At 32.1% G+C, this 25,652-nt stretch overlaps 3 protein-coding genes across 5 annotated transcripts; 1 reads left to right on the forward strand and 2 right to left on the reverse strand.

Moving 5' to 3' along the window:
• Positions 1–3,570: 3,570 nt before the first annotated feature.
• Positions 3,571–7,966, reverse strand: LOC143899348 (uncharacterized; the record flags this gene model as incomplete). Its single annotated transcript, XM_077409584.1, has 3 exons — positions 4,542–7,966; positions 4,192–4,356; positions 3,571–3,773 (listed from the first exon to the last, which is right to left on the reverse strand). Coding segments are annotated over exons 1-3 (819 nt in total), but the record flags the coding sequence as incomplete, so codon positions are not given.
• Positions 7,967–8,885: 919 nt separating this feature from the next.
• On the forward strand, positions 8,886–21,179 carry LOC143899347 (tectonic-3-like). Of its 3 annotated transcripts, XM_077409582.1 has the most exons (5): positions 8,888–8,969; positions 17,372–17,562; positions 18,098–18,230; positions 18,300–18,407; positions 18,469–18,604. In XM_077409582.1, the coding sequence occupies exons 2-5, from the start codon at positions 17,554–17,556 to the stop codon at positions 18,564–18,566; spliced, it is 348 nt and encodes a 115-aa protein (XP_077265708.1). In that variant the 5' UTR covers positions 8,888–8,969; positions 17,372–17,553; the 3' UTR covers positions 18,567–18,604. The 3 variants fall into 3 exon arrangements, with proteins under 3 accessions (XP_077265706.1, XP_077265707.1, XP_077265708.1); XM_077409580.1 differs by having other exon boundaries at positions 8,886–8,969; positions 18,300–21,179; XM_077409581.1 differs by having other exon boundaries at positions 8,886–8,969; positions 18,098–18,407.
• A 1,609-nt stretch (positions 21,180–22,788) lies between these two features.
• Positions 22,789–23,229, reverse strand: LOC143899343 (uncharacterized). The gene has a single exon (XM_077409576.1). It carries the CDS (start codon positions 23,227–23,229, stop codon positions 22,789–22,791), a length of 441 nt encoding a protein of 146 aa, XP_077265702.1.
• Positions 23,230–25,652: the final 2,423 nt, after the last annotated feature.

Here is a 25,652-nt window from a genome sequence, read left to right on the forward strand (position 1 = left end):
TTATTGCAGGATTTGCACCACAAATCCTCCGCCACTTGCGTGATATTCACGATTCGCTGACCTTCGACTTTATTTATGTCAGATGCTAATTTTCTTTTTTTGGCTCCGGCGACGACATTGTTTTTCCACGCAATTTTCCGTTTCGTCTCGAAACGTCCCTTACGTCGAGGCTGCTCGTTCCAACTCATATTTCACACTTTTATCTACGTACTACACTAGGTTATGTAGATCGCGACGACGCGAGGACTGCTGACTCAGCTGACTGCGACGTTGCCGCTGCTGTTGTACATACTATATTCACACGGCTCACAACTCTAGTAAAAGATGTGACTTTCGTCTCAATATTTTAATTGCGTAGAGGTCGTATAACATTAAAGATGCCATAAATAATAAATCTAATTATATGCTGATTTTTACGGACAAAAATCACACTTATTTATCAGTAATAAGAATAGTTGCCTATTTGACTTGCAAGTACTGCATGAACCACCTTAAGAGTGTTAAGTAGAACGTTTAATTTGAAGACATTTCCATATATACTGATTGTATAATTTAAGAACAGATATATACTGACTGTATAATTTGAGGACAGTCTCCAATCAATGCCTTAGTTCAAAGTATGTAATAACTATATAAAATATAGATCTGTGTTTGTGCTGAAAGAATAACATTTAAGAGTGAAATAAATGTGACGTATTTTTAGTAAAACAAAAAATGTATTTTTTAAATTTCTATTTACATGCATATATTCATTAATTTTTATTATTAAACAAATTGATTAAACCAACATTATTATTTAAAGTTAAGTGAACATATGCATATAAAATAGAAACTTGAAAAATATATTTTTTGTTATTAGAAATATGTCACACTTATTTTACTGTAGAACGTTATACTTTTAGTACAAACACAAATCTATATTTCATAGTCATTGTAATTTAAAAAATATAACAAACAAAAAATATTGCCAGCGCAAATTTTGAACATGGGGTCTCCCTATTAGGACCCTGGGACATAAAAAAACTTAAGCAGTGAGACGTAAGCGGTAAGCAATTAACCAATAGTTATCTTGTATTTTCGAGAATTCTTAACTGAGATTGGTCAATTTGCTTACTGCTTAAGTTTTCTTATGTGCCATGGCCCCCAGAACTTAAAAAGTACATAAAGTATACCTGAGAAACATTGGGGTAGAACATTTATTTTAGAGACATAAATTGTGTTTTAAGAGAGTGTTAAGTAGAACGTTTAATTTAAAGACATTTCCGTATACACTGATTGTATAATTTAAGAACAGATATATATTGACTGTATAATTTGAAGACAGTCTCCAATCAATGCCTTAGTTCAAAGTATGTAATAACTATAAAATATAGATTTGTGTTTGTGCTGAAAGAATAACATTCGAGAGTGAAATAAATGTGACGTATTTTTAATAAAACGAACAATGTATTTTTTAAATTTTTATTTACATGCATATATTCATTAATTTTCATTCTTGAACAAATTGGTTAAACCAACATTATTATTTAAAGTTAAGTGAACATATGCATATAAAATAGAAACTTAAAAAATACATTTTTTGTTATTAGAAATATATCACATTTATTTTACTGTAGAACGTTATACTTTTAGTACAAACACAAATCTATATTTTATAGTCATTGTATACTTTGAGATTTTTCGGACAAAGGCATTGATCGGAGACTGTTCTCAAATTATACAGTCAGTATATATTTGTCCTTAAATTATTCAATCAGTATATACGGAAATGTTCTCAAATTAAACATTCTATTTAAAACTCTTAAAATATATGTCTCGAAAATAAATTTTTTATTCAAATGCTTTTCAGATATATTATATATATATGTAGGTCTGAAAGTATGTTCCGGGACTTTTATTTTTGATATCGGTATATTCCGGGACATTTGGCAGTTTCCAGGACTGTCCTGGAAAAAATTGATGTCCTACGGCATTTTTCGGGACAGTTTTTTGAATCTGATTACATATATATGCGTTATATTCCAGGACTGTACATTTCAAAAAACGTAAACAGTCCCGGAACATACCTCTGGACCTACATATATATATATATATATATATATATATATATATATATATAGTTTATATAGTATAAATTCTATTTCCTTTTGTTAAATGAATTGTTTAAGCCGAAATTTCTTAAATAGAAATTAAAGATATAAATTATTATTTAAAGTTAATTTATTTTAAAGATAATTTGATATTTATATTATACTCTCTATATTTAAAAAATATAATTTTTATCAAAAAATTTTATAAATTTGTATTATATCGTCTTTAGAGCCGTTTTTGAATCATTTATTGCACGTAAACTGATAATTTTAAAATATTTATTCAATGTAATAAATATTACATTCATATTCAGCATTATTTATGACAGACATATTGCTAATTTCCAACCTCAAACTTCTTACTTTATTCATTAAAAGATTTTTAAAATTTTCAAAGTGTAATACCTGAGCAATTATTAAATAAAAATCCCTGTTATAGCAATGTTATTCAGCAATTATTTCATGTAATTTGAGTATATTTAATTAAGAAATAGATTTTACTGCGGATTGTTAATCAGGTTTATAGGTAAATGATAAATTGTTATAAATATTATTAATAATTAATTTTTATTGATAAAAATAATACAATACTGTTATACTTTTATGAAATTTTTTAGTGACTAGTGCAATCACTACTTATGTTTACAATGTAATTTTACTTATATTCTAATGTATTTTTCTTCTTAAAATATAATCTAGGTACATTAAAGACTAAAAATATGTATTCAGTTTAGAATATTATTGAGTTATATATTAGCATATAACAACAGTTATAAGAATTCTATAATCAGTCTTTTTTATCACTCATTTTTCAGCAATTGTCACTTTAACATCAGTCTTTTGGAAATAAGTGCACTAGTTTTTTTTCGAGAAAAAGAAACATATGATACATAAAATAAAATATAATCTACGTTAAAGACTAAAATCTACCTAGTTTAGAATATTATAAATTTATATAATTATATAATTATAGTATTATATACTTAGTTCTTTATCACACATTTTCCATATATTATTATTTTAAACATCAGTTTTTAAAAAAATAAATGCACGAGTAAAAATCTAAAAAAATATAATACTTAAAGAATATAATCTATATTAAAGACTAAAATATATCTAATATCAAATGTTATAAATTTATATGTTAGCACACATTAAAAGTTATAATGAATATTTTATAATTAGTCGTCTTTATCACATATTTTTCGACACATTACTTTAAATATCAGTCTTTCAAAAATAAATGTATCAGTTAGAGAAATGTAAAAAAATATGATATTTACGAGATATAAAATTCTTTTAAACAAAAAAGTTATCAGGAATATTAAAAATATAATTATAATTAATTAAAGACAAACAAAACTGAAGACATTGAGAAACATTTTCAAAGTTATAATATTTTTAATATTAAATTTTATAGTACGTTCTACTTGTTCAGACTACTTCAGCGTTTATTACGCGAATAGTTCTTCTTTCTAACTTTATCTCTACGCTGATTGTCAATATGGGATATCAATTGAGCAGGAGTTCTTTCTTTCAAGCAGCTATTCTGGTTTATCAAAGCTCTACATTCTGGTACTGACGGTAATTTGGGCAGCATACGAACATCACCAAATTTTTTTTTAATTACTTCGTCCTCCATTTTTGTCCATTTAATCCGTTTTATTGATTTTTGCTGCAGGGCTGTAATTAAAACTCATTTTATTATGTATTAATACAGAAATTTTATATAAAGTATAAAAATTAATATTACTGAATAAAATATCAAAAGATATAATTTTATAAAAAATTAATATATATTAACAATAAACAACAATGGGAATATTAATTGACTCTACTGGCCATTATAATCGCCAAAACAATACGACTACAATTTGGTTCGAGTATCGTCAAGACGCTCTTTTAACCAATATAAGTTGCTGTGTAATCTTTGATCGTGGTCGTATTGTCTTGGCGATTATAATGGCCAGTAGAATCGATTAATATTCCCATTGTTGTTTATTATTTGACTAACAAAATAAAAATTTATTTATTAACAATAAAGTTATAAAAAGTTAATATATATAAACAAATAAAAATAATCAATTTTTCATAAACTTACAGCTTGAGCATTGATCTATAATTTCATCGTCACTATCATCGCAAATTATACGTTTGCGAATACGTCTTCCTGAGGACTGTGGTTCAGCATCAATAAATTTCTTTTTAATTACTTGTTTCTCCATTTCTGTCCTTTTAATCCGTTTTATTGATTTTTGCTGTAAGGCTGTAATTAAAACTCAATTTATTATATATTAACAAAGAAATTCTATCAAAAATATAAAAATTAATGTTATTGAATAAAAGATAAAAATATATACATTTATAAAAAATTAATATATATTAACAATAAAGTTATAAAAAATTAATATATATAAACAAATAAAAATAATCAATTTTTCATAAACTTACAGCTTGAGCATTGAGTACTGGAATCTATAATTTCATCGTCACTATTATCGCAATTTGTTATACGTTTGCGAATATGTTTTCTCAAGGACTGTTCATTATCATTATTATTCTCATGGAAATTATCGGCATCAGTTGACGCATCATCTGTTTGCATATTGTCATCTTTTGTATCGTCTTTGATTTGATCACTTTCTTCATCACTGTCTTCATCCTCATCGCCTATTGCAGCCTGCAGCAAGCGAGATACTTCAGTCATGTCAATCAGTCCATTAGGAACTCGATACACATCTTTATGGATTTGCTTGTCATGTCCCATGAAATTTGCTAAGTCTGAAACTTGATTTTCCTCTACTCGCAGCATAGCGGTATAAGTAGCGATATGCTTTCGAAGCATAGTACCTCGTAGACTGGTAGGGATTGATGCACCACAGTTATTAGCAAATTTTCGCATTATAGGACAAGCTCTGATGTAACCTTTTTTCGGAGAATTTACTCGAGGTACAGCAAAGACGTACTTATTTTTTGAGCTTACTCCAGCTTCTGAATGATATTTAAGTAAAACATCAATGTACGAAGTTAAAAATGTATGTAGTAATACGGGAACGGTTCTTCCCAATTTGCCTCGTATAGTTAATCGGACAAATTGCTTGGCTTATTTTTGAGATTCTTCTGATATGTTGTCAAATATATCAGGATTGAAAATTTTGTCAACTGTCTCTTGATTTTCATAGTTTTCAATGGAGAGTCTCTCAATTTCACCAGCTCTTCATCGATTAAACATCTGAACGAGAATCAGACTACCGTCAGTTAATTTTTTCCATGCATTAATATCAAATTTTTTCTGAAGAATTTTCATGGCTTCCTCACATAAATTTTTTGCATAGTTATACAATTTTTGGATATCTGATTTTGATGGGAGGACAATTTGTTTCTTTCGACGTTTATTTGCTCGATCCTCTATAACTTTTTTATTAATTGTCACTGGGTAATCATTATCAAACAGTACCATAAAATCATCAACAGCTTTTTTTCCATTTAAATCTTCTCGCTTGATACATTCAGCAGCTTGTATACGAGAACATTTTTTCAACATTGTTCCCAGAGTAGTTGCATTATATGGTGTTTGAAAAACTTGTAACTCAGAATCATAATTTGCACATATTTTGACAGCCTTTATAACGTCATCGTAGTATCCAGGATGAAAAATGGATACAAAATCAGATATTTGCCTGTTAATTTCTTTTATTGTCAATTTGAAGCGACCAAGTAGTCGTTGATAATTTCTAATCATGTCGTACTGATGAGAAAGTGTGTATGTATCACATAATTTATTTCCGAATAAAATCAGAAGTTCATCGTATTTAATAGATCTTGAAACATTGTCATCTTGAAGTGATGGGACAATTTTTCGACGCATAACATTGTTAGCACGAAGGTGTGTATATCCCATTAACTGTTTTTCTTTTACGAGTTGATCTTTTCGACCTTTCTCATGAGCTGGATCACACGTTTTATAATGTATTCTCAAGGTTCTTTTATAATAAAATCCTTTGCAATAACTACAAGACACATAGTTTTCGGCAGTATTGTTAAATTTTGCTTGAGGACGTCGACAAGCTATGAGAACTCCCGTATTTAATTCCGCATTAGTGTTATGAAGGAAATTACCATATTTCCGAATTTTTTCAATAATTTTGCGTCGTTCTGGATTGCCTTTTGGAAAATGTATAAATTTATGAACATATGGTATATCTTTGTGTTTTAGTTCCAAATGCCGAGCAAACTTTTTTTGCAATTTCTTGCAATACGGGCAAAAATATTGTTTGAGTGAAAAACCTGGATTTTCATTTTTTGAAACAGGCACATAAACGTTACAAATATCAACTGGAGGTGCATTATTATTAATAGGAAAACTCACATTATCACTCACATTAGAATTTGTTTCATTTATTGTAGTGCTATTACTCGGTATATAATCTGAACTCGTACCTTCATGTCTACTATCAGTCATTGTAACATTAATTTCTTTCAAACTATTTTCTTGAATGCTAATGCTAGATCTAACATTTTTTTTAACCGCTAAATTTACAATGTGAGTATGAGATTCTTGCTCATTTTTGATTATTTTATCAGAATCTTCGATAACTTGTTTCTCAGCATTAGATGAAATATTGTTATTAAAAATACTTGAATCCACATTTGAAGTTTTTAGCCAATCATCTCCGACAAGTTTCATAATTTCGGTCGCACCACTAGGCGTACTACTCTCAAGAGATATGTTAGAACCAGTTGATGAATTTTGATGAGGTGAAGATAAACGCATGTTAATTTCATTCTCCATTGATGGTGGTGTTTTTGAAATAGGTGTCGAACAGTCAGTGCCTTTTATAGAGTTGGAAATTCGAATTTGATCAAATAACAGCGATGATCCCGATTTATATTCCATATTTGCTTTGTTAATATCGTCTATCTCCTTTTGCAAAGCTTCATATGAATCTAACAATTAATAATTAAAATTTAGTTTCGAGCAAGTATATATAAAAGTATATATATATAATAGAAATAATAATAAATATATTAATACGTTTTTTATTTTTAAATCAAAGATTTATATATAGATTATAGTTTAGGGTTATCTGTCCCCAAACTATATTCTATATACAAAATTGATCTAATAGGTTATATTTAGATATTAAGATTATATTACCGTTAGTACTCAACAAATAGCCTTGGTACGACGATCCCTTTGTTTTAATAAAACAAGTTTTTCCTTGAACGATTTTAACTTTCTTCAAATGAGTTACAAGGCACTCTTGATTATCAAATTTTACTAAGGAATACATGACTGGAAAAAGTACTTTACTAGTACAGATAATTAGCTCTCTTTTCGACTAATTGTGAGATTATGACTATCCTGAGATGTACAGAACACTTGGCTGAAGAAGAATACACATCTATTATCACAACTTCAATCTTCAATATGAGAATATATGCTGAGACACGAACAGATACGTATGTGATAGTAGCACATACTATGCGTTCTCTCTATATTATAGTCTTCCTTTGCATGGCAGTGTATGTGCAAGCTGGCGCCAGACCACAGTATATATATACAGTAGCGCAACTCTCTGTCGGCACCTTTGATGTTAGTGTTGGCCAAAATGGAGTGCGCATGCGCGAAATAAAGCAGTATTCTGTCTCACTTCTCTCTTCGTCATCTCTCTCTTTCCTACTCGTTTAGTCCATTGAGGTTAATTTAACGCAGTTGGCGCGAGATACAACCGTGTCTGTTAGTTTCAATCAAAATTATGCAGAATTATTGTTAACAATGTACAATGTCATGCAATGCGCGCGTAAAAAAAATGAAAGAAATTAAAAAATATTAAAAAATATTACATATATAATAGATGAATCCGTTAATGATGCAAAATAATGATATATATATAAAATACTAATATATGAAATATTATACTAATATAATATATAACAGTATGTTATATAAATAAATAAATAAATATATATATATATATAATATATGATAAATCAGGAATAAATGTAAAATATAAAAAAGTGTATATAACATATATAATATATAGAATAATTTTCTCGCATAAAAGTATACACACAAAAAAATTATGTAAACATATTTTAACGTAATATAACACTTTTTAGATTAAATGTATACATTTATATATTTTTATAAAATATGTCACATTTTACAATATATTATTTATTAAATATATTATACATTTTGTGTGTGTGTGTGTGTGTGTGTGTGTGTGTGTGTGTGTAGTAATAAACTTAATTTTTTAATGATACAATAATATGTGGTCAATATATATTGATAAAATTTTTACATTTTATTTTATAACATATATGTAGATAAATTTTTACAAATAATGAATATATATTATTGGAAACTTTACTGATAATGCTAAGCTATTGCACAAAAGAAATTGCATTAATTGCAATAATATTAAAAACTTATTAATATTAAAAACTAAATATATGTATAATTTGCGCATTGTAATACTAATAATACATAAACTTCTTTAGCTTCTTGAGTTATGTGTTAATTTAAATTTAATTTTTCTAATATTTTTATAATAAATGCAAAAATAGCTTACATATTATTGTTTTCATATTCCATTGATACTACATCTGTTGATACTGTAGAAACTGTAGTACTGCAGTAAAATAATATGTTTTTAATTATTTTATATTACTATCAAAAATATTTTCAAGTATCAAAACTAGATTTTTCCAAATAAAGAGTAATTAATTAAAACTAATATAAATGAAAACTTACTTATTACTGGTAAACTCTAAACATCTTGTTGGTACAGCATCTGGATGAAGGCGAGCTCGACTTTTGATGATTTTATACTGATTTCCTTCAAAATGTACATGGCACAATCGACAATTGCGGTGAGCATACTCGGGGCCTTTTGGTATTAAATTCAATCTTCTGCATGCTTAAACCCATGCCAACCACCTGTGTATGTCAGAATAATTAATTAAATTACGCAAATAATGAAATAATGATGTAAACAATTATTAAAATAGTATTGTACCTATTATGTTTTTTTGGAAAAAGGAAGTGTCGTTGTTTATAAATAAAATTTATACAGGTTAACTTTCCTTTCTATACTTCCAATACACAAATCACTTCACAATCACTTTACAAATCTCTCACAATCACACACTTTACAATAACACAATTTACACAATTTTTTTCCGACTTTTATCAAGTCACTCTATAGCTGTCTATAGCACTTTAACGCCTTAGGCATTTAAATGTGCCTCTAAATCCGTTAGAAAAGGAAAGACAGTAAGAAGAAAAGAGACAGAAATAGTGCTTTATTTCGCGCATGCGCAATCCGTTTTGGCCAACACGAAATCAGAGGAGTTGCGCTACTGTATATACTGTGGCCAGACTATGCGTATATTCACTATTCGCGATTCGTATGTAGTTTGCAAATAGTGTGGACAGAAAATTTGCCAAATTTGCATTCGTAATTTATTATTCGTGTTGATTATTTATCACGCTTATCGCGTTTATTATTCATCAACGGAATGGTTTTTTGACGAAATCAAAAGACGCAAATCACCACAAATCTCTAGGAAAAAGAGGCGCCAACGGGTCATGTGACCAGTCATGTGACCAGTCCTCCGTGATTGGCTGGCAGCAATGTGTGCTTTACATGTAGCGACTCAAGTCGACACAAGTGTCATTCTATCTCTTTTCAACATCTAGGGCCGATATCACAGTCTCCGATTAACGTGATCCTCCGATTAAACTCACTCTTCGTCTCTTTCTAGAGGGACAGTTAGAAAGAGATGCAGAGTAAGTTTAATCGGAGGATCACGTTAATCGGAGACTGTGATATCGGCCCCTAATGAACAACAAAGATAGAATGACACAGAAGAGCACAGGAGAGGCACAGTATACTGTGCGAGAGGTGAAGAGAAGTTAGAATTTAACCACTCCTGCGCTCTTCTGTATTAAGGTCTATCCAAACAAACTTGCATAACGCATAAACATAAGTATAAGGAAATTGATTGGTCCATATGCATGTGCATAAGGAAATAGACTAATCTGTTTCTTTATGCATATGGTTATGCACCTATGCAAGTTTGTCTGGATAGACCTTTAAGCACACACTTCTGCACAACGCATAATACGTAAGCATAAGAAAATTGATTGGTCTATTTCCTTATGCACATGTGTATGGACCAATCAATTTTCTTATGCTTACGCATTATGCGCTATGCAGAAGTGTGTGCTCCCCGCTTTAGCGTCGCAATCTCGCAATGTCAATCTTAAGGCCATTGCACGTAACAAAGATTTAGCTATAATTGTAAGGCCGTAAAGCCTTGTATACAAGTGGATAAAAATAATGTAAAAATTAGCAATTTTTTCCTTTTCTATTTTGATTCAGAAAACAATTGTGTAGAACAACCCAAATTTATTTTTTACGTTTTTTTATATTTTTAAGTACCCTGCATTAAAAAAAGGTAAATATGCATAAAAGGTCGAACCTAACCTCACCGATGATCTTGACCTTGACATATATTGTCAAGGTCACCCTCCTGAGTGACCTTCAGAAGTTTTTAGCCGGCGGTCGTTATTCGTTAAAAAGTTATTAACAAAAAAAGTTTGGAAAATATAGCAGCTATTTTGAGTATTGGAAAGCATAAACGACTAATATTACGTTTTTTTTTTAAAGCAGAGAATCAAGAGACACGGTAGTGTCTCGCGCCAAGTACACGCGGAGCGAGACCGACCGTGACTATTTTACGCGACACGACGGGTTGCGAGTACCCGAGATGTTGAGATCTCGATAACGAGTGAACGGATCAAGTTCTAAGGAGGCATTGATCGATAGCTTGGGGTCCAATTAGGGGGGGGGGGTTTCTCTTATAATATTCCGCTAAGTGCCCTACGATCGGAGATATTGCGACGCAAAGTCCAAATGTGAAAATTTATTTTTAAGATACTCCTCCTCCTCCTAATGCCGACGTCTCAATATTATTATGATTATCAGAGAAACGTCCCTTTCACTTTTTCGACGCTGGCGGCGCAGGTATCGCCAGTTTCGATATCGCGCGCGTATTTTGAAATTAGGTCGATAGACTTATCGGTCAGGAGGAAGATTTCTATTTAGGCAAATTAGATATATATATATATATATATATATATATATATATATATATATATATAATATATATTGAGTCAACGGAAAAGAAGGTTCTCTACGCTTGGCAGAAAGTGCCGCTAGGGAATTTTTAAGTCGATTCTTGTGAATCAAGCTTGAATTCGATGTCTAGGTATCCCAGGTTGCCGATGACGAGGTCCAGATAGTGCGCTTCATAGTTTTCGGTGTCCAGATGTAATAATACGTTGAATTCGATGTCTACGTGTCCCAGATTGCCGATGACGAGGTCCACATAATGCGCTCCGTAGTTTTCGGTGTCTACGTGTATTAATACCTTGAATTCGATGTCCACGTGTCCCAGGTTGCCGATGACGATGTCTAGATAGTGAGCTCCGTAGTTTTTGGTGTCTACGTGTATTAATACCTTGAATTCGATGTCTAGGTTTCCCAGGTTGCCGATGACGAGTCCACATAGTGCGCTCCGTAGTTTTCGGTGTCTACGTGTATTAATATCTTGAAATTGATGTCTAGGTGTCCCAGGTTGCTGATGACGAGGTCCAGATAACGCGCTCCGTAGTTTTCGGTGTCTAGGTGTAATAATACCTCAAATTCGATGTCTAGGTGTCCCAGGTTGCCGATGACGAGGTCCAGATAATGCGCTTCGTAGTTTTTGTTGTTCAGGTGTAATAATACATTGAATGCGATGTCTAGGTGTCCCAGGTTGCCGATGACAATGTCTAGATAGTGAGTTCTGTAGTTTTTGGTGTCTACGTGTATTAATACCTTGAATTCAATGTCTAGGTGTCCCAGGTTGCCGATGACGAGTCCACATAGTGCGCTCCGTAGTTTTCGGTGTCTACGTGTATTAATACCTTGAAATTGATGTCTAGGTGTTCCAGGTTGCCGATGACGAGGTCCACATAGTGCGCTTCGTAGTTTTTGGTGTCTAGATGTATTAATAACTTTAAATCTGAATGTAGGACACGTAGATATCGAATTCGAGGTATTAATACACGTAGACATCGAAACTACGAAGCGCACTATGTGGACCTCGTCATCGGCAACGTGGGACACCTAGGCATCGAATTCAACGTATTATTACATCTGGACACCGAAAACTATAAAGCGCACTATCTGGAACCCGTCATCGGCAACCTGGAACACGTGGACATCGAATTCAAGGTATTAATACACCTGGATACCAAAAACTATGGAACGCACTATGTAGACCTCGTCATCGGCAACCTGGGACACCTAGACATCGAATTCAAGCTTGATTCATAAAAATCGACTTACAAATTCCCTAGTAGCAGAATTAAAATTATGTCATAACGTAATAAAAATTCGCTGAATTAAAATTATGTCTAGACATAATAAAAATTGGACAAATTAAAATTATGTTTAATAAAAATTGGATGAATTAAAATTATATCTGACAAAAATAATTCCGCTTTTTTATTATGTGTATACACATAATTTTAATTCATACAATTTTTATTATGTGTACACATAATTTGTTTTCGATTTAGGATACGAATCTTTTTCCATTAGTTTGTAAGTTTCATGATTAGAAAGATCATGTCGTATAATTAACATGTAACTAAGATTTATATAGAATCGTTATTAATTTTATTATATAATATATCTTAATTGCGCAAATCTCTGTTTTGTTAAAATTATGCACAATATTCCTATGCAAGGATACTTGTTTAATTATTTCTTCCTATTGCATTTAAGTATAGAAAAATATACAATTTCTATGTGTTTGCACTTTATATTTAATGAGCAGGCAATTAAATATGTATGATTCAATTTGCGTCTATGTCTCTTTATTGACTGACATAGTTATATACTTCTAAATATTTTTCTTTTCTGAAATTCAACCAATTGAATAGCAAAAACTACGTTATCATATTATATATTTTTGGTACGTAGTGTGCAAATGTATTTTGAAATGAACATTATATATTTTCTACTGAATTATTTACACACACACGTGCGGTTTCAGAGAATCATTTTTCGCCAACTCAAATATGTTCCTACTCAACTGTCAAAATATGAAAGATAATTTTATCTAGTTGTGACATTCGCTCGAATTCTCGAAATAATTTTCAAGGATGTGAGTACGAATATATATATATATATATATCGTATTATTTAATATTTATAATAGAAAATTATAAACGATGCGTTATGTATATGAGAAATTTAACAGAATTGTTTTTATCAAATAGAATTAATTTGCGATTGGTTGAAGGGAATAAAAGAATAAACAAATCGGGTAAATTTCAGACACGTGTTACAGGTGTCCATCTGTAATTATCAAAAATATCGATACCTGAAGATATCGGTACATATACAGTTGCGAACAACATTCAGTAAGACACGCGAATAAAAATAAATAAAGAATTTTACAGTTAACGATTTATTAACATTAATCATGCTATATTGCGATTATGTTTTATGTTGAAATTGAAAAATATATACAAGGTGTACAGCTGAAAGGGTTACAGATTATTATTTTTAAAAAACTAAGCAAAATATTAAATTGTTGTTTTCTTTAGAAATAATAGTCCGTAACACTTTTAGCTTCATACCTTGTATACACTGTTTATTAGATTATAAGATATATTGTTTATAAGATTAAGATGCGTAACACTACAAAAAGGCGTGATATCCGTACAAAATTACCTTTTAAAAAAAAGGTAAAAAAAGGCGCCAAGTACACGCATAGTAGTGTATATGTATTTTGTTGTTACCTCGAAAAAAATAAAGTGGTAGTATTATACCTCCAAATAGAGCTTTACCCTGTACATACTGTTTATAAAATGCGTAATACTACAAAAAGGCGTGATATCTGTACAAAATTACCTTTTTTAAAGAAAAAGTAAAAAAAGGCTCCAAGTTCACGCATAGTAGTGTACCTATATGTTGTTACGTCGAAAAAAAAAGAAAGTGGTAGTATTATACCTCGAAAAAATTTAAGTAACAAGTGGTAGACGTAATCTTTATATCTCGAAAAATCTCGAAAAAATCTAAGCAGTAGTATCTTTATTTCCGAAAAATTATAACCCAAGTGATCTATCAAGACACATCACAAAATTATGTTACTTTATCAAAAAGAAGAGTCGCGCTTCAAGTGATCTATTACAATTACAAAAAAGAAATGATATCTCTTTAAATTACAGCGCCAATTACAGAGAAAACATATATATTGCCTCAAAAAATAATTGTTGTTTTACTTTGAAAAATCTTTAAATTGTGTTTAAATTTAACAAGGGAATACAAGATATTTAAATACAAAGTTTACATGTGTATTTTTTAGTGGTCACAAAAAATTACAGAGGTAACAGTACAAAATAAAAATATTTTATTAAAATACATAAATTTTTCTTGTAAAAAAACTTGGCGCTGCTAGAACAAATCGACGTATAAGAAGACTTGTAGGCATGTAAAATGGTTTACAATTAGGTCTTTTAGCAAAAGTGAGCATCATCTGATAGCAAGAAGTAGAGTCACATAGCGAGTGGCGAGCGACGTGTGACATATGACATCGTTTCTCCCAATGCCTTGTCGCGCGCGTAGCAATCGCAATCATTGCGTAACACTATACTGTCTCTTTTTGCCGAATTATATGAATGCATATTGATACGCGGATTTTTATTAATTATTTCTTTCTACCTCAAAATATTTTAAAAAATCTACAAAAATTCATGAAACATTTGTCTACATTGTAGTTGACAATTTTATCATACGATAGTCAATTTGAAATACCATTGTTTATTTCATATCTTCTAACAGGCTTGCAAGTTTTGCAGTTATGAGCAGATATCACTTTGGCTCGGACGTCGTAGACCCACATTAAGGGTTAAGAAGAGAAAAATATTACGAAGTAAAGTCACGTTCTTAATATCAAAGTCAAATATTGATTACTTTAGTCTTTAAAGTTTTTATAAAATATAACAGTATTGTACTGTTACAATATTTTTAGAAATAAAAATTGAGAATATTTTTAATGATTTATTTGTTTCTAAAATTTGACTAATAATATGTACCTAATAAAAATTATTCATTAATTAAATTACTTTAAATAATTGCTGAGTTATAAGATGTTAAAAACCTTGTGTTAGTTATTCAGGTGCGTATATATATATTTTAAAGACTTTAAAAATTTTTTAAATAAATATTTGAAAAAGTTGGCGATTGGAAATTATTACAATTGTCCTGAGAAAATGCTGACAATGAATATATATGTATGTAAGATTTATTACTTTGAATGCATATTTTAGGATTCTAGACTTATGTGCAATGAATGCTTCAAAGAGACAGCTCTAAAGAGTATATAAATACAAATTTTTAAAATAATTTTTTTATAATAATAAATTATATTCTTTAAATATATATAATATAAATTGTCAAACAAATTGTCTTAAAAATTGATTTCTTTTATCTTGAAACTTTAAATAATAACTTACAATCTTTAATTTTTTTTTTTAAAGAAAAGTGGGCTCAAACAATTCGTTAAACAAAAGGAATTAGCTTAAACTGTACATAAAATATTTTACATTGTGCGACGGTGCGTTAATGCCATCATTATCCGCAACTTTTTGACCAAGAACGGAACGAATACCATCCAACAGCCATCGAATTCACCTGATTTGGCTCCCTGCGACTTCTTTCTGTTCAATCGAATCAAAAACCCATTACGGGGAACGCGTTTTAGCAGCCGAGAGGAGATAATAAAAAAATTGAAGACGGCTCTGATGGCCATACCGAACACCGAGTATAAAAAATGTTTCGAGGATTGGATCAAGCGCTGGCATAAGTGCGTTGCAGTCGATGGGGAGTACTTTGAAGGAGACAATATTAATATTGATGAATAAACTTGTATTTTGCATTTTCTAAATAAATTCCGGGAACTTTTTGATCAAGGTAGTATACCTGAGAAGCATTTTGAGGTAAAACGTTTGTTTTGAAGATATAAAATATTATATATATGTTATAAGAGTGTTGGGGTAGAATGTTTAATTTAAAGACATTTCCATCAAGTACTGATTGTATAATTTGAGAATAGTTTTCAATCCATATCTTTGTTTAAAAAGTCTCAAAATATACAATGACTACAAGATTGCTTATATTATTTTATGTAACACATGCATGGAAAGTGGCCCATTACGCACGCGACGCGTGCGTGATAGGCCACTTTCCACGCACTTGCAACATAAAATAGGGTATGCAAACCGTGCGTGAAGATGAAAATTCCCGGGTGCGGTGACCGCACTCGCCTTCGCGGCTTCGGCTCGTGCGTCAACTCCGCACCCGTGAATTTTCATCTTCACGCACTTGTTGCACAAATAACTATTGTGTTTATTGCTCTATAAATAAAATCTTTAATTGCATATTGTTTGTTGTTGTCGCTTCAGCATTAATTAAACAAATAAAAAAGTAAAAGTAAAGTAAAACTATATAAGTAAAAGATAATTAACATATAGTTTGGGGACATATAAGTAAAAAATAGTCAACATATAGTTTGGGGACATATGCTGTGGTGGCAGCACTATCCAGGCACAATTATATAAACTTTATATAAACTTAAAGCCCCAAAATATACGTATCATATAAAAATAAAAATGTCCCCAAAGTATGCGATGAACCTAGAGATTTTTTGAGACCAGTCCCTAAAGTATCGAAATGTCCTCAAAATATACACACGCTCGAAAAAATGTCTTCAATGTGTACATTGTGCATATGTATAAATATATATATATATATATATATATATATATATATATATACTTTTCTATGCCAATTATTCTCTGCTTAAACAAAAAGGCTGTTTAACATATTAACAATTCACTGCTTTAAGACTTTCCTTCGTTCATACATGTACTATTTCCACATACATATTAGTCGCTTATGTTTTTCAATACTCAAAATAACTGCTGTATTTTTTAAACTATTTTTGTTAATAATTTTTTAATAAAAAAACAAGCAACAGCTAAAACCTTCTGAAGGATAACCTCTATAATATATGTCAAGGTCAAGGTAATAGGAGCTGCTTCCCCTACATAGGAGTTTCACTATTAACGTTACACAGTAATTTAATAATAACAAACTCTTACAGATTTATATTATAATAATTATTAAAAATGTTTAATAATATTATTTCAGAGTTTCTACAGTCTGGATTTACTGGAATATGTACGTTTAAGAAGATTTTAAGATATTTACAAAATTGGAAAGGTACATGCATACAAAATGAATTAACAAATGTTAATCAATTTTTATTCACTGTGACATACAGTAATTTCACAGTTATTAAATCTCTGCCGTTATTCAACAATACATTTACTATGAAACAGGTAAATTTTATTAACAAATTTGTAAAAATATAAAGAATCTGTATAACATTCTACATTAATTTCATGAGTTAATATAAAATTTTATTGTAAAAATTAAAATAGAAAATAAGCAAATATAATACAGCAACATTAACAATGATATATAATATTATTTTGCAAAAATTATGTCCTTAAAATTAACATAAATATTTATTAATTTAAGGACATTAATTTTAAGGACATAATTTTTACATAAATAACAATATCACAATAATAATATGTCGATTTTGCATATAATATATTATTATATATTATATGCAAAATCGACATTTGTTATTATATTATCATATTATTATTGTGATATTGTTATTTTATTATATGATACTACATAAAATAATTTTTATATTTAGGTATTCAATAAAAAATACTATATAATTGAACTTTTTGTACTTAATTTTTTTTCCATAGTTCCAGACCTTTTTACTTTTCTTTATGTAAGCTATTTTTTACTTGTTTACATTTATGATTTGCCTTAATTTTAAAAATTATTTTTCAGATATGTCAAAGCAACATTTGTTTGCCAGTAAGAACTCATTACTGTCTGAAGTCATTTTCTGCATGTAACAGAACCAACATATCCAGCATATCGGGATTTTGCATGAACTCGATTTGTATCAACATTGTAAAAGGTTTGAAATATGTGATTGGTCACAATGGTTCCGCTGGTATCAACACTATTGATGCATATTTTAATATAGGAAATGCTTCTCATGCGTTTTATCAATATTTCGAGGTTGAATACAATTGGATAGATTTAAATGACACAAAAGTTTTCATTCGTAGTGGAAATCCTGGCTACGTAATGGGTAAGCCGATCATTGTTGGCGTTTCTCATGCTAATAAAAGCGATAATATTTTTTTCAACAGAACTGATGGATTTCTTACATTGCCTTTGGCTGAAAAAAATGGAGAATGTGACCGAATTAATAGACATATCATCGTATTCGGTGAAGATATTAGATTAACATGCTCTGTCAAATTATTTATCAAGAATTTTACTACAATATCTTGCGCGGAGCTACAAAATCTGACTATGAGTTTTTTGCTAAAAAACTCTTTCTTAAATATAAGTCAACATTATAGTACTTATGTCTCAAAATTGGGTAATTTTTCCAGCAAAAATGCTGTTGATTGGTTGCGTGTTGTGTTTGATAGGATACCACGAAATATAGTAACTGCGCATACAATCGGAAAACGAATCTTATGTTCGGGATTAGTTACATCTATGCATTTGAATATCCTTTATTCTATGTTGTCAAAACCCAAAACATTGACGAATTATAAAATATTGGGTGTTGGAATTGCATTCAGTAAGGAAGAAGACGTTAGCTGGACCAAATGTGCATTAAAGAATTGTACAGATGTCCTCCATGTCAATTTTATTTCCTATGTCAATTTTCATGATGTTTCAAAGCCATCCAAATACCATTTTGCTGGCGGGCCTAATTTAGATATTACATTACCTTATGATTTCTTCTATCCTTTCTTAAATGATTCAAGAATTATAGAAATACCAAATATATCGATTTTTTTAATCACATATGTATTATGGATATTATATTTGTATTTAATTTAGTGCACATTTATTTCATTAACTTAAGATTAAATTCTATTCATTTTTAGTTATTTTATTTTTGTATATACAAATTACTAAATCTGTACATCTAAAACTACGAATATTAACATTAACCTAAATATTTATTGTATTCTAAAATTCTCATATTTAGAATGATATATATCTGCATTATTTTAGAGGTAAAAAATCGTATTTCTATTATTATTAATTCAGAGAAGACAAGGTTTAAAGTTTTAAATAAGGAAATAATATATAAGGTGTTTAGCGTAACAGTCCCGCACGATTTTTGAAACGCTTTCGACAATTAAAAAAAAAGATTGTAAGATAAGCATTTATCTGCTTTATGCTACAACTCGCAATTAAAAAAATTAAAAAAATTTTTCTGAAACAAATTAATATTATAAACTCTGACTAAAAGTGTAAACATAAACACTGAAAGTTGTTTGGAAACAACTTTTGCAATGTAAACATATAATATCAGTATTCTTCGTCTTCTTTTGAAGTGGATATTAATCGTTGTTTTTATAGCAGCAATGAATCATTATTCTAATTCAGAAAAAGTGACATATGTGTATGTTATTAATATTTGGTGAATGTAAAAGAAATTCTTGTGAAACTGCAGTCTTGTACAGGAAGCGATATTCAGATAGAAATCATCCGTCAGAGAAAACTTTCAGAAACATTGAACAGCAGTTGTGAGAAACTGGAAAATTTTCTGATGAAAAACGTCCTAATTGAAGTCATGTACAAATAATGATAGTTATGCAATAGTTATAGTTATGCAATAGTGTTGGCTCATTTTCATGTAAATCCACATACATCGATTCATGCTATTGCTGCTGATACGAATATAGGGAAACTGTGCCTAATATCGCCTTGTTTCTAATTCCGCACCTACGATATTGAGACTGTTACGTGTTGCATTCTATCAGTGAACAGTGGAAACTGTTGAACATTACTGCTTTGGACGATCTTTTGTTTTATTTCAATTGAAATTGTGATATAAAAAGTTGCGTAGCAGTTCATAATTTTAACGATGTTTTGAAATTTTGCAAGAAATATCTTCCGTTATTAATATAGCAAAAAAGGTATGTACTAAGAACGAACCTTATGTACCCTATTTTGAGTTGTATAATTGTATTTTTAATAAAAATGTGTAAGGGTGCGATATTAGGAACACTTCTTTTCGATGTCGTCAAACGCTACTTTTTCTGTTTTCTTTCAGAAAAGATAGTTGAAGTAAATTTTGAACACATTCATGCCATGGAGATTATATTACGATAATCATAGAATAAAATGATGCAGTTTAGTTATATTCTTATAAGAGTTTTTAGTCAAGATTTTGGTTTTAGAAAATAGAGTGCGGTATTAGGCACAGTTCTCCTATTAGTTGGAAGTGTAGATAAAATAACGGTTAATATGCATAAAAGGTCAAACCTGACCGATGACTTTGACCTTGACATACGTTGTCAAGGTCATCATCCTGAGTAACCTTTGAAAGGTTTTAGCCGGCGGTCGTTGTTTATTAAAAAGTTATTAATAAAAAAAGTTTGAGAAATATAGCAGTTATTTTATATAAAAATAGTACATATATGAACAAAGAAAAGTCAAGTTTAGACAGTATTGTATTTTTCACGCAAAACAAAGTTTACCCTACCTCACCTCACTCCTGCTTACAGGGCAAAACGAGGTTTATCATTGTACGGTTCAGGTTTTCAACTTTCCACGTGAAAGGAGGTTCACCCTCTACTCTCCCGCCTACATGTGTACTGTTTATACACACATCAACAAATTACTTCCTTTAGCACTAACACAAATTGTTATGTATTTTAAACTTTTTTGTTCATAACTTTTTAATAGAGAACGACCGCCACACAGTGGGGCGAATTTATCAGAAAACGGATATTGGACAAAAAAATTAAAAACGTATGATTCAAATTTTGACGAGATTTTATGTCAATATATACATATTTTAAACTATAAATAAATGTGCTTAATTAATTTTATAATAATTAATTTTATCCCTTGTTCTTTCCTCAAAGTGATCTGATAAAGTATGACATTTTCGTGAATACTGAAATTCCAGTAATTCGATAGGTTACTTTCTAAAGTCTCTGCCAAAAGCATAACTGCGAATATGAGTTAAATGCCTATAAGAACTTATTTATTAGGTTTCAAAAAACATATTTCTTTTAGTTTTGTGTCATTTAAATATTATTATATATTAATAAATATACACGACATATTCGACTATTTAAAAAATTCTTACTTCAATATTCAAACAAGAAGAAAGTTTGTGGAATGGGGTGGAATGATGTAAACTCTGCTCCATTTGATAGGGCAAAGTGTCTAGTTTTTGGACATATATGGTTATTCATCCCTGAGAAAATTGACAAAAATTCACTCGACATGGTCGAACGTCGTCCACGAATAGCTCAGTGGACGATGTTTGATCATGTCAAGTAAATATGGATGTCTATTTTCTCATAAAAGGGGAATATATAATTCATTTAAATATTGCTATTTTATAACGATTAATTACATTCATATTGCTCGGGGGGTGGTAGAGCCGTACCCGGATTAGCGAGAAAGCGAAACTCGAAGGACCAGGGGAGGTGTGTAACGTCTCCCCAAAGCGAAATACAAGCGAAATACAAGCAAAATATAAGCGAGCGATAGTTAAGCGAAATGCGATTCACCGTTCGGAGTACCGTCGCGCGTCGGCTTTTGGAGGATCCGTCTTTCCTTTGAGCTCGTGGGCAGCACGTGCAGGCGAAGCCGGTAAGCGAGGCGGCAAGGCAGGCAAGTCAAGGCAGCAAGCAAGCAGGCAGAGATAGCAGGCGAGGCAGGCAAGTCAAGCAAAGCCAAAGTAGCAAGCAAAGCAGGCAGAGATAGCAGAGGCGATCGCACTATCAGGGAGCGGGGTCCGTGATCTCTCGTACTCCGAATGTTAGCGATAAGCGTCTGTACTCTGAGACGTTGAGACGCCGAGTGTCGTGCTCGCGGCGCTGGAAAAGTGTCGCGAGCGAGTACTTGATCTTCTTCAGGCTGGTGACCTGCCGGCGTGAGCGAGGGCAGCACCGATTGGTGAGTCGCGCAAATATCGATTCCGCGTCGATCGCGATCCGCCGACGTTTCGCGCGAGTCACCGGAAATACATTAAACTGTTGCGTGCATGCCGCCTGGTATGCTTCGAGTCCGAGCTGAAACGTGCGACGAGCCGTCTTTCCGAAATATCCTTAGCAACGAGCTTGTTGATTTATGGATTTATTGATTTTATGAAACAGCTGATGGATTTTGTCTTGAGCTGCTGGACCGTGCGGACGTGGTCCAGGCTCCTTTGTATCGCGAGCTTTTAATAAACATTAAGTTTGTTCTCCTTAATAACCGCAATGTTTCCTTATTTCCGCGAGCGTCGGGAGTGTGTATGAGAACGAGCGACGCGGCAAGCGCAACAAAACGATATATAGAATATATAGATATTTGAAAGACGATTAAATACAGCGCATGAATATGAACGTGACTAAACTAATGACTATAATACATATATACATTATGGCGAGCGCCAAACATACCGTCCACTAAAATACACCGTGTTGTATTTTATTACTTTAGAGATCCGTATCAGTCGCCGGTAGAGCCGGGCCCATCGGCAAAGGGCACAGCTTCACCAGGGGACGCGAGATCGTCGAGCCATCCGCCACCCGCACCGTGGCGACACGCGGGACGTCATCGCTACTCGGATGTAGCGCCTCCACTCGTCCACGCCTCCAACGCAAAGGGGGCATGTTGGCGTCCCTGATGAGGACCAACGAACCGACAGCGAGTGGATTGACCGAAGTCCACCACTTGGGTCGCTGTTGCAGCGTATTGAGATACTTATAGTGCCAGCGCTTCCAGAAATCCTGGTGGATTCGCTGAACGAGCTGCCATCGACTCAGACGATTTACCGACAGCGGAGTTACGTCGTGAGTGGGAACGGATACAAGGGGTCCCATCGTGATGAAATGACCCGGAGATAGGACCTCGAGGTCTGAAGGATTGGTGCTCATGGGGCAGAGAGGTCGGGAATTTAAGACGGACTCGACTTGAGCGAAAACGGTAGTGAACTGCTCGAGCGACAGGACTTGATCCTCTACCACCCGTCGCAGGTAGGTTTTAAATAATTTAACGCCCGACTCCCAGAGGCCCCCAAAGTGGGGCGCGGAGGGAGGATTAAATGACCACTTTATCTTCTCTCGCTCCGCCGCGAGGCTCATATGTGTTTCTAATTCGCGCGCGGCGCTCACGAAATTGGTGCCGCAGTCACTGTAGAGGAGTGAGCAGCGTCCGCGTCGTGCCACAAAGCGTTGCAACGCAGCGAGGAAGGAGTCAGTAGACAGCGAAAGGACTACTTCAAGATGTATAGCTTTAACCGTGAAGCAGACGAAGAGGCAGACATACGCTTTGAAAGAGGAGACTCCACGAGCTCGGCGAGTAACCAACGAGAATGGTCCCGCAAAATCGACGCCGGTAATCGAAAATGGTTTAGCCTGACGAACTCTTTCGGCCGGCAGGGTCGCCTTGAAGGGTTGAATAGCATGTGGATTGGCTCAAAAACATTGGTAGCATCCCGAGAGTACGCGGCGGATTGCGCGGTGTACGCCGAGGATCCAGAATCGCTGAGTCAGCAGATACCGCATCGTGCGTCTACCCGGGTGCAAGTGAGCGCGGTTCACCTGTTCGATCACGAGCTCAGTCAGTCGGTGACTGTTAGGTAATAGTGCAGGGTGTTTGTTCTCGAACGGCAGTACCGACCGCACGAGCCTACCGTCCACCCTGAGAACGCCCGAGGGATCAAGAAAGGGAGCTAGTTTGAGACGGGGCTTAGGAATCCCTTTTCCGATCCTAAGTCGGCCCATCTCATCGCGAAAAACATCCGCTTGTACAACTTTTACAATGACTAGTAACGCGGAATGCAGTTCGAGCTGATCTATGGCCAAAGTCGCGTGAGCCGACTTGGCACGAAAACGATTTACAAACCTAAGAATGTACGCTATTACTCTACAAATTTTGTCTAATGACGAGAATCTATCCAACAATGAATCCACTGCGTTAGGCGGATCGAGTGCGACGAGCGTTACGATTCTTTCCTCCTCGACCGGAGAAGTTTCCGAGCTATGGGAAGGTTCAACTCGAGGCGAGCAAGCCACTCGGGGCCCGCCCACCACATCGAATAAGCTACTAGGTCGCGGGGATAAAGTCCTCGGGAACAATGATCCGCCGGATTGAACTCCGTATCGACGCACAGTGGGCCAAAACGGCAATCTAGCTGGACAAAAGTAGTAATTTTGTTTTCATCGTTAAACAAATGTTCTCAAGTGTTCTAAAATAGAAAGTAAACATGTACAAAGTATATCAGTTTAATTTGATAACATTTAATATACAGGGTGTTCGTTAAAAACCATCCACTAACTACATAGCGCTATTCCTTATCAAAGTCGTAATCTTTAATTAGGTAAAAACTTAACAAACGTTTTGGCCTGCCATTTTTAAACTATTCTCATTGTGTGTCAGTGTGTTAAATTAAGCAAATTACATATATCAAAAAATTATAATTATAACAGCAGTACATGTATTGATCGCAATATAATTTTCAAATTAAAACAAATAATAAAATAATAAAAAATTATAAAATAATAAAATACAATGCAATTGTAGTTCGCCAGTACGATAATAAAACTAAGACGTATAAATCGGCCTAACTGGCAATAAATAATTTATCATCGTGACGATTCGACCATTTGTTTTGGTCCGATTAATCGTCAAGACGTTTATAATCTTTGATATTTATATATATAAGCATCTGATTTTTAAATAATTTAAATTAAATTAAATTAATAATTTTAATCGCAATAAATTTAATAATTTAATTTAATTTAAATTATTTAAAAAATGAGATGTTTATATATATAAGTATCAAAGATTATAAACGTGCGTCTTGACGATTAATCGGACCAAAACCAATGGTCGAATCGTCACGATGATAAATTATTTATTGCCAGTTAGGCCGATTCATACGTCTTAGTTTTAATAAAATACAAAATAAAAAATAATTAATTGAAAACTACAAATAAACAAAAACAAATTAAAATACTAAATAATTTTATTTTAGTATTAAACTGAAATAAACTAAAATATTAAAATTAAAAATAATAAATCAAAATAATAAAAATCTTTCAGTTAACAAATAAAATAAAAATTAAAATCTTAATTACTACTGTTACTTTCATTAAAGTATTCACTATCGCAACTATCGCACGATTCTGTATCAGCTTCCGAAACATTTAAATTAAATTCTGGTTCTTTTAAAAGTTTCAACACAGCTTCGTCTAAATATCCAGATTTTCGTGGTGGATGATGTCTATATGATGAAATTACTGGATCCGATGAAATAAGTAGTATATGAATTAAATCCTCCATAGTTTTATCTCGA

This window comes from Temnothorax americanus, unplaced genomic scaffold (assembly GCF_048541705.1).
Source record: "Temnothorax americanus isolate GAGA-0224 unplaced genomic scaffold, ASM4854170v1 Scaffold263, whole genome shotgun sequence".
Lineage (NCBI taxonomy): Eukaryota > Metazoa > Arthropoda > Insecta > Hymenoptera > Formicidae > Temnothorax > Temnothorax americanus.

What these genes read in the sequence shown, in the direction of transcription:
- LOC143899347 (XM_077409580.1), top strand. An exon ending in TTGTATCAACATTGTAAAAG is followed by an intron (nt 18,231 to 18,299) that starts GTTTGAAATATG and finishes ATTTTAATATAG; the next exon opens with GAAATGCTTCTCATGCGTTT.
- LOC143899343 (XM_077409576.1), bottom strand. Translation starts at nt 23,229, where the DNA reads ATGAGCACCAATCCTTCAGACCTCGAGGTCCTATCTCCGGGTCATTTC.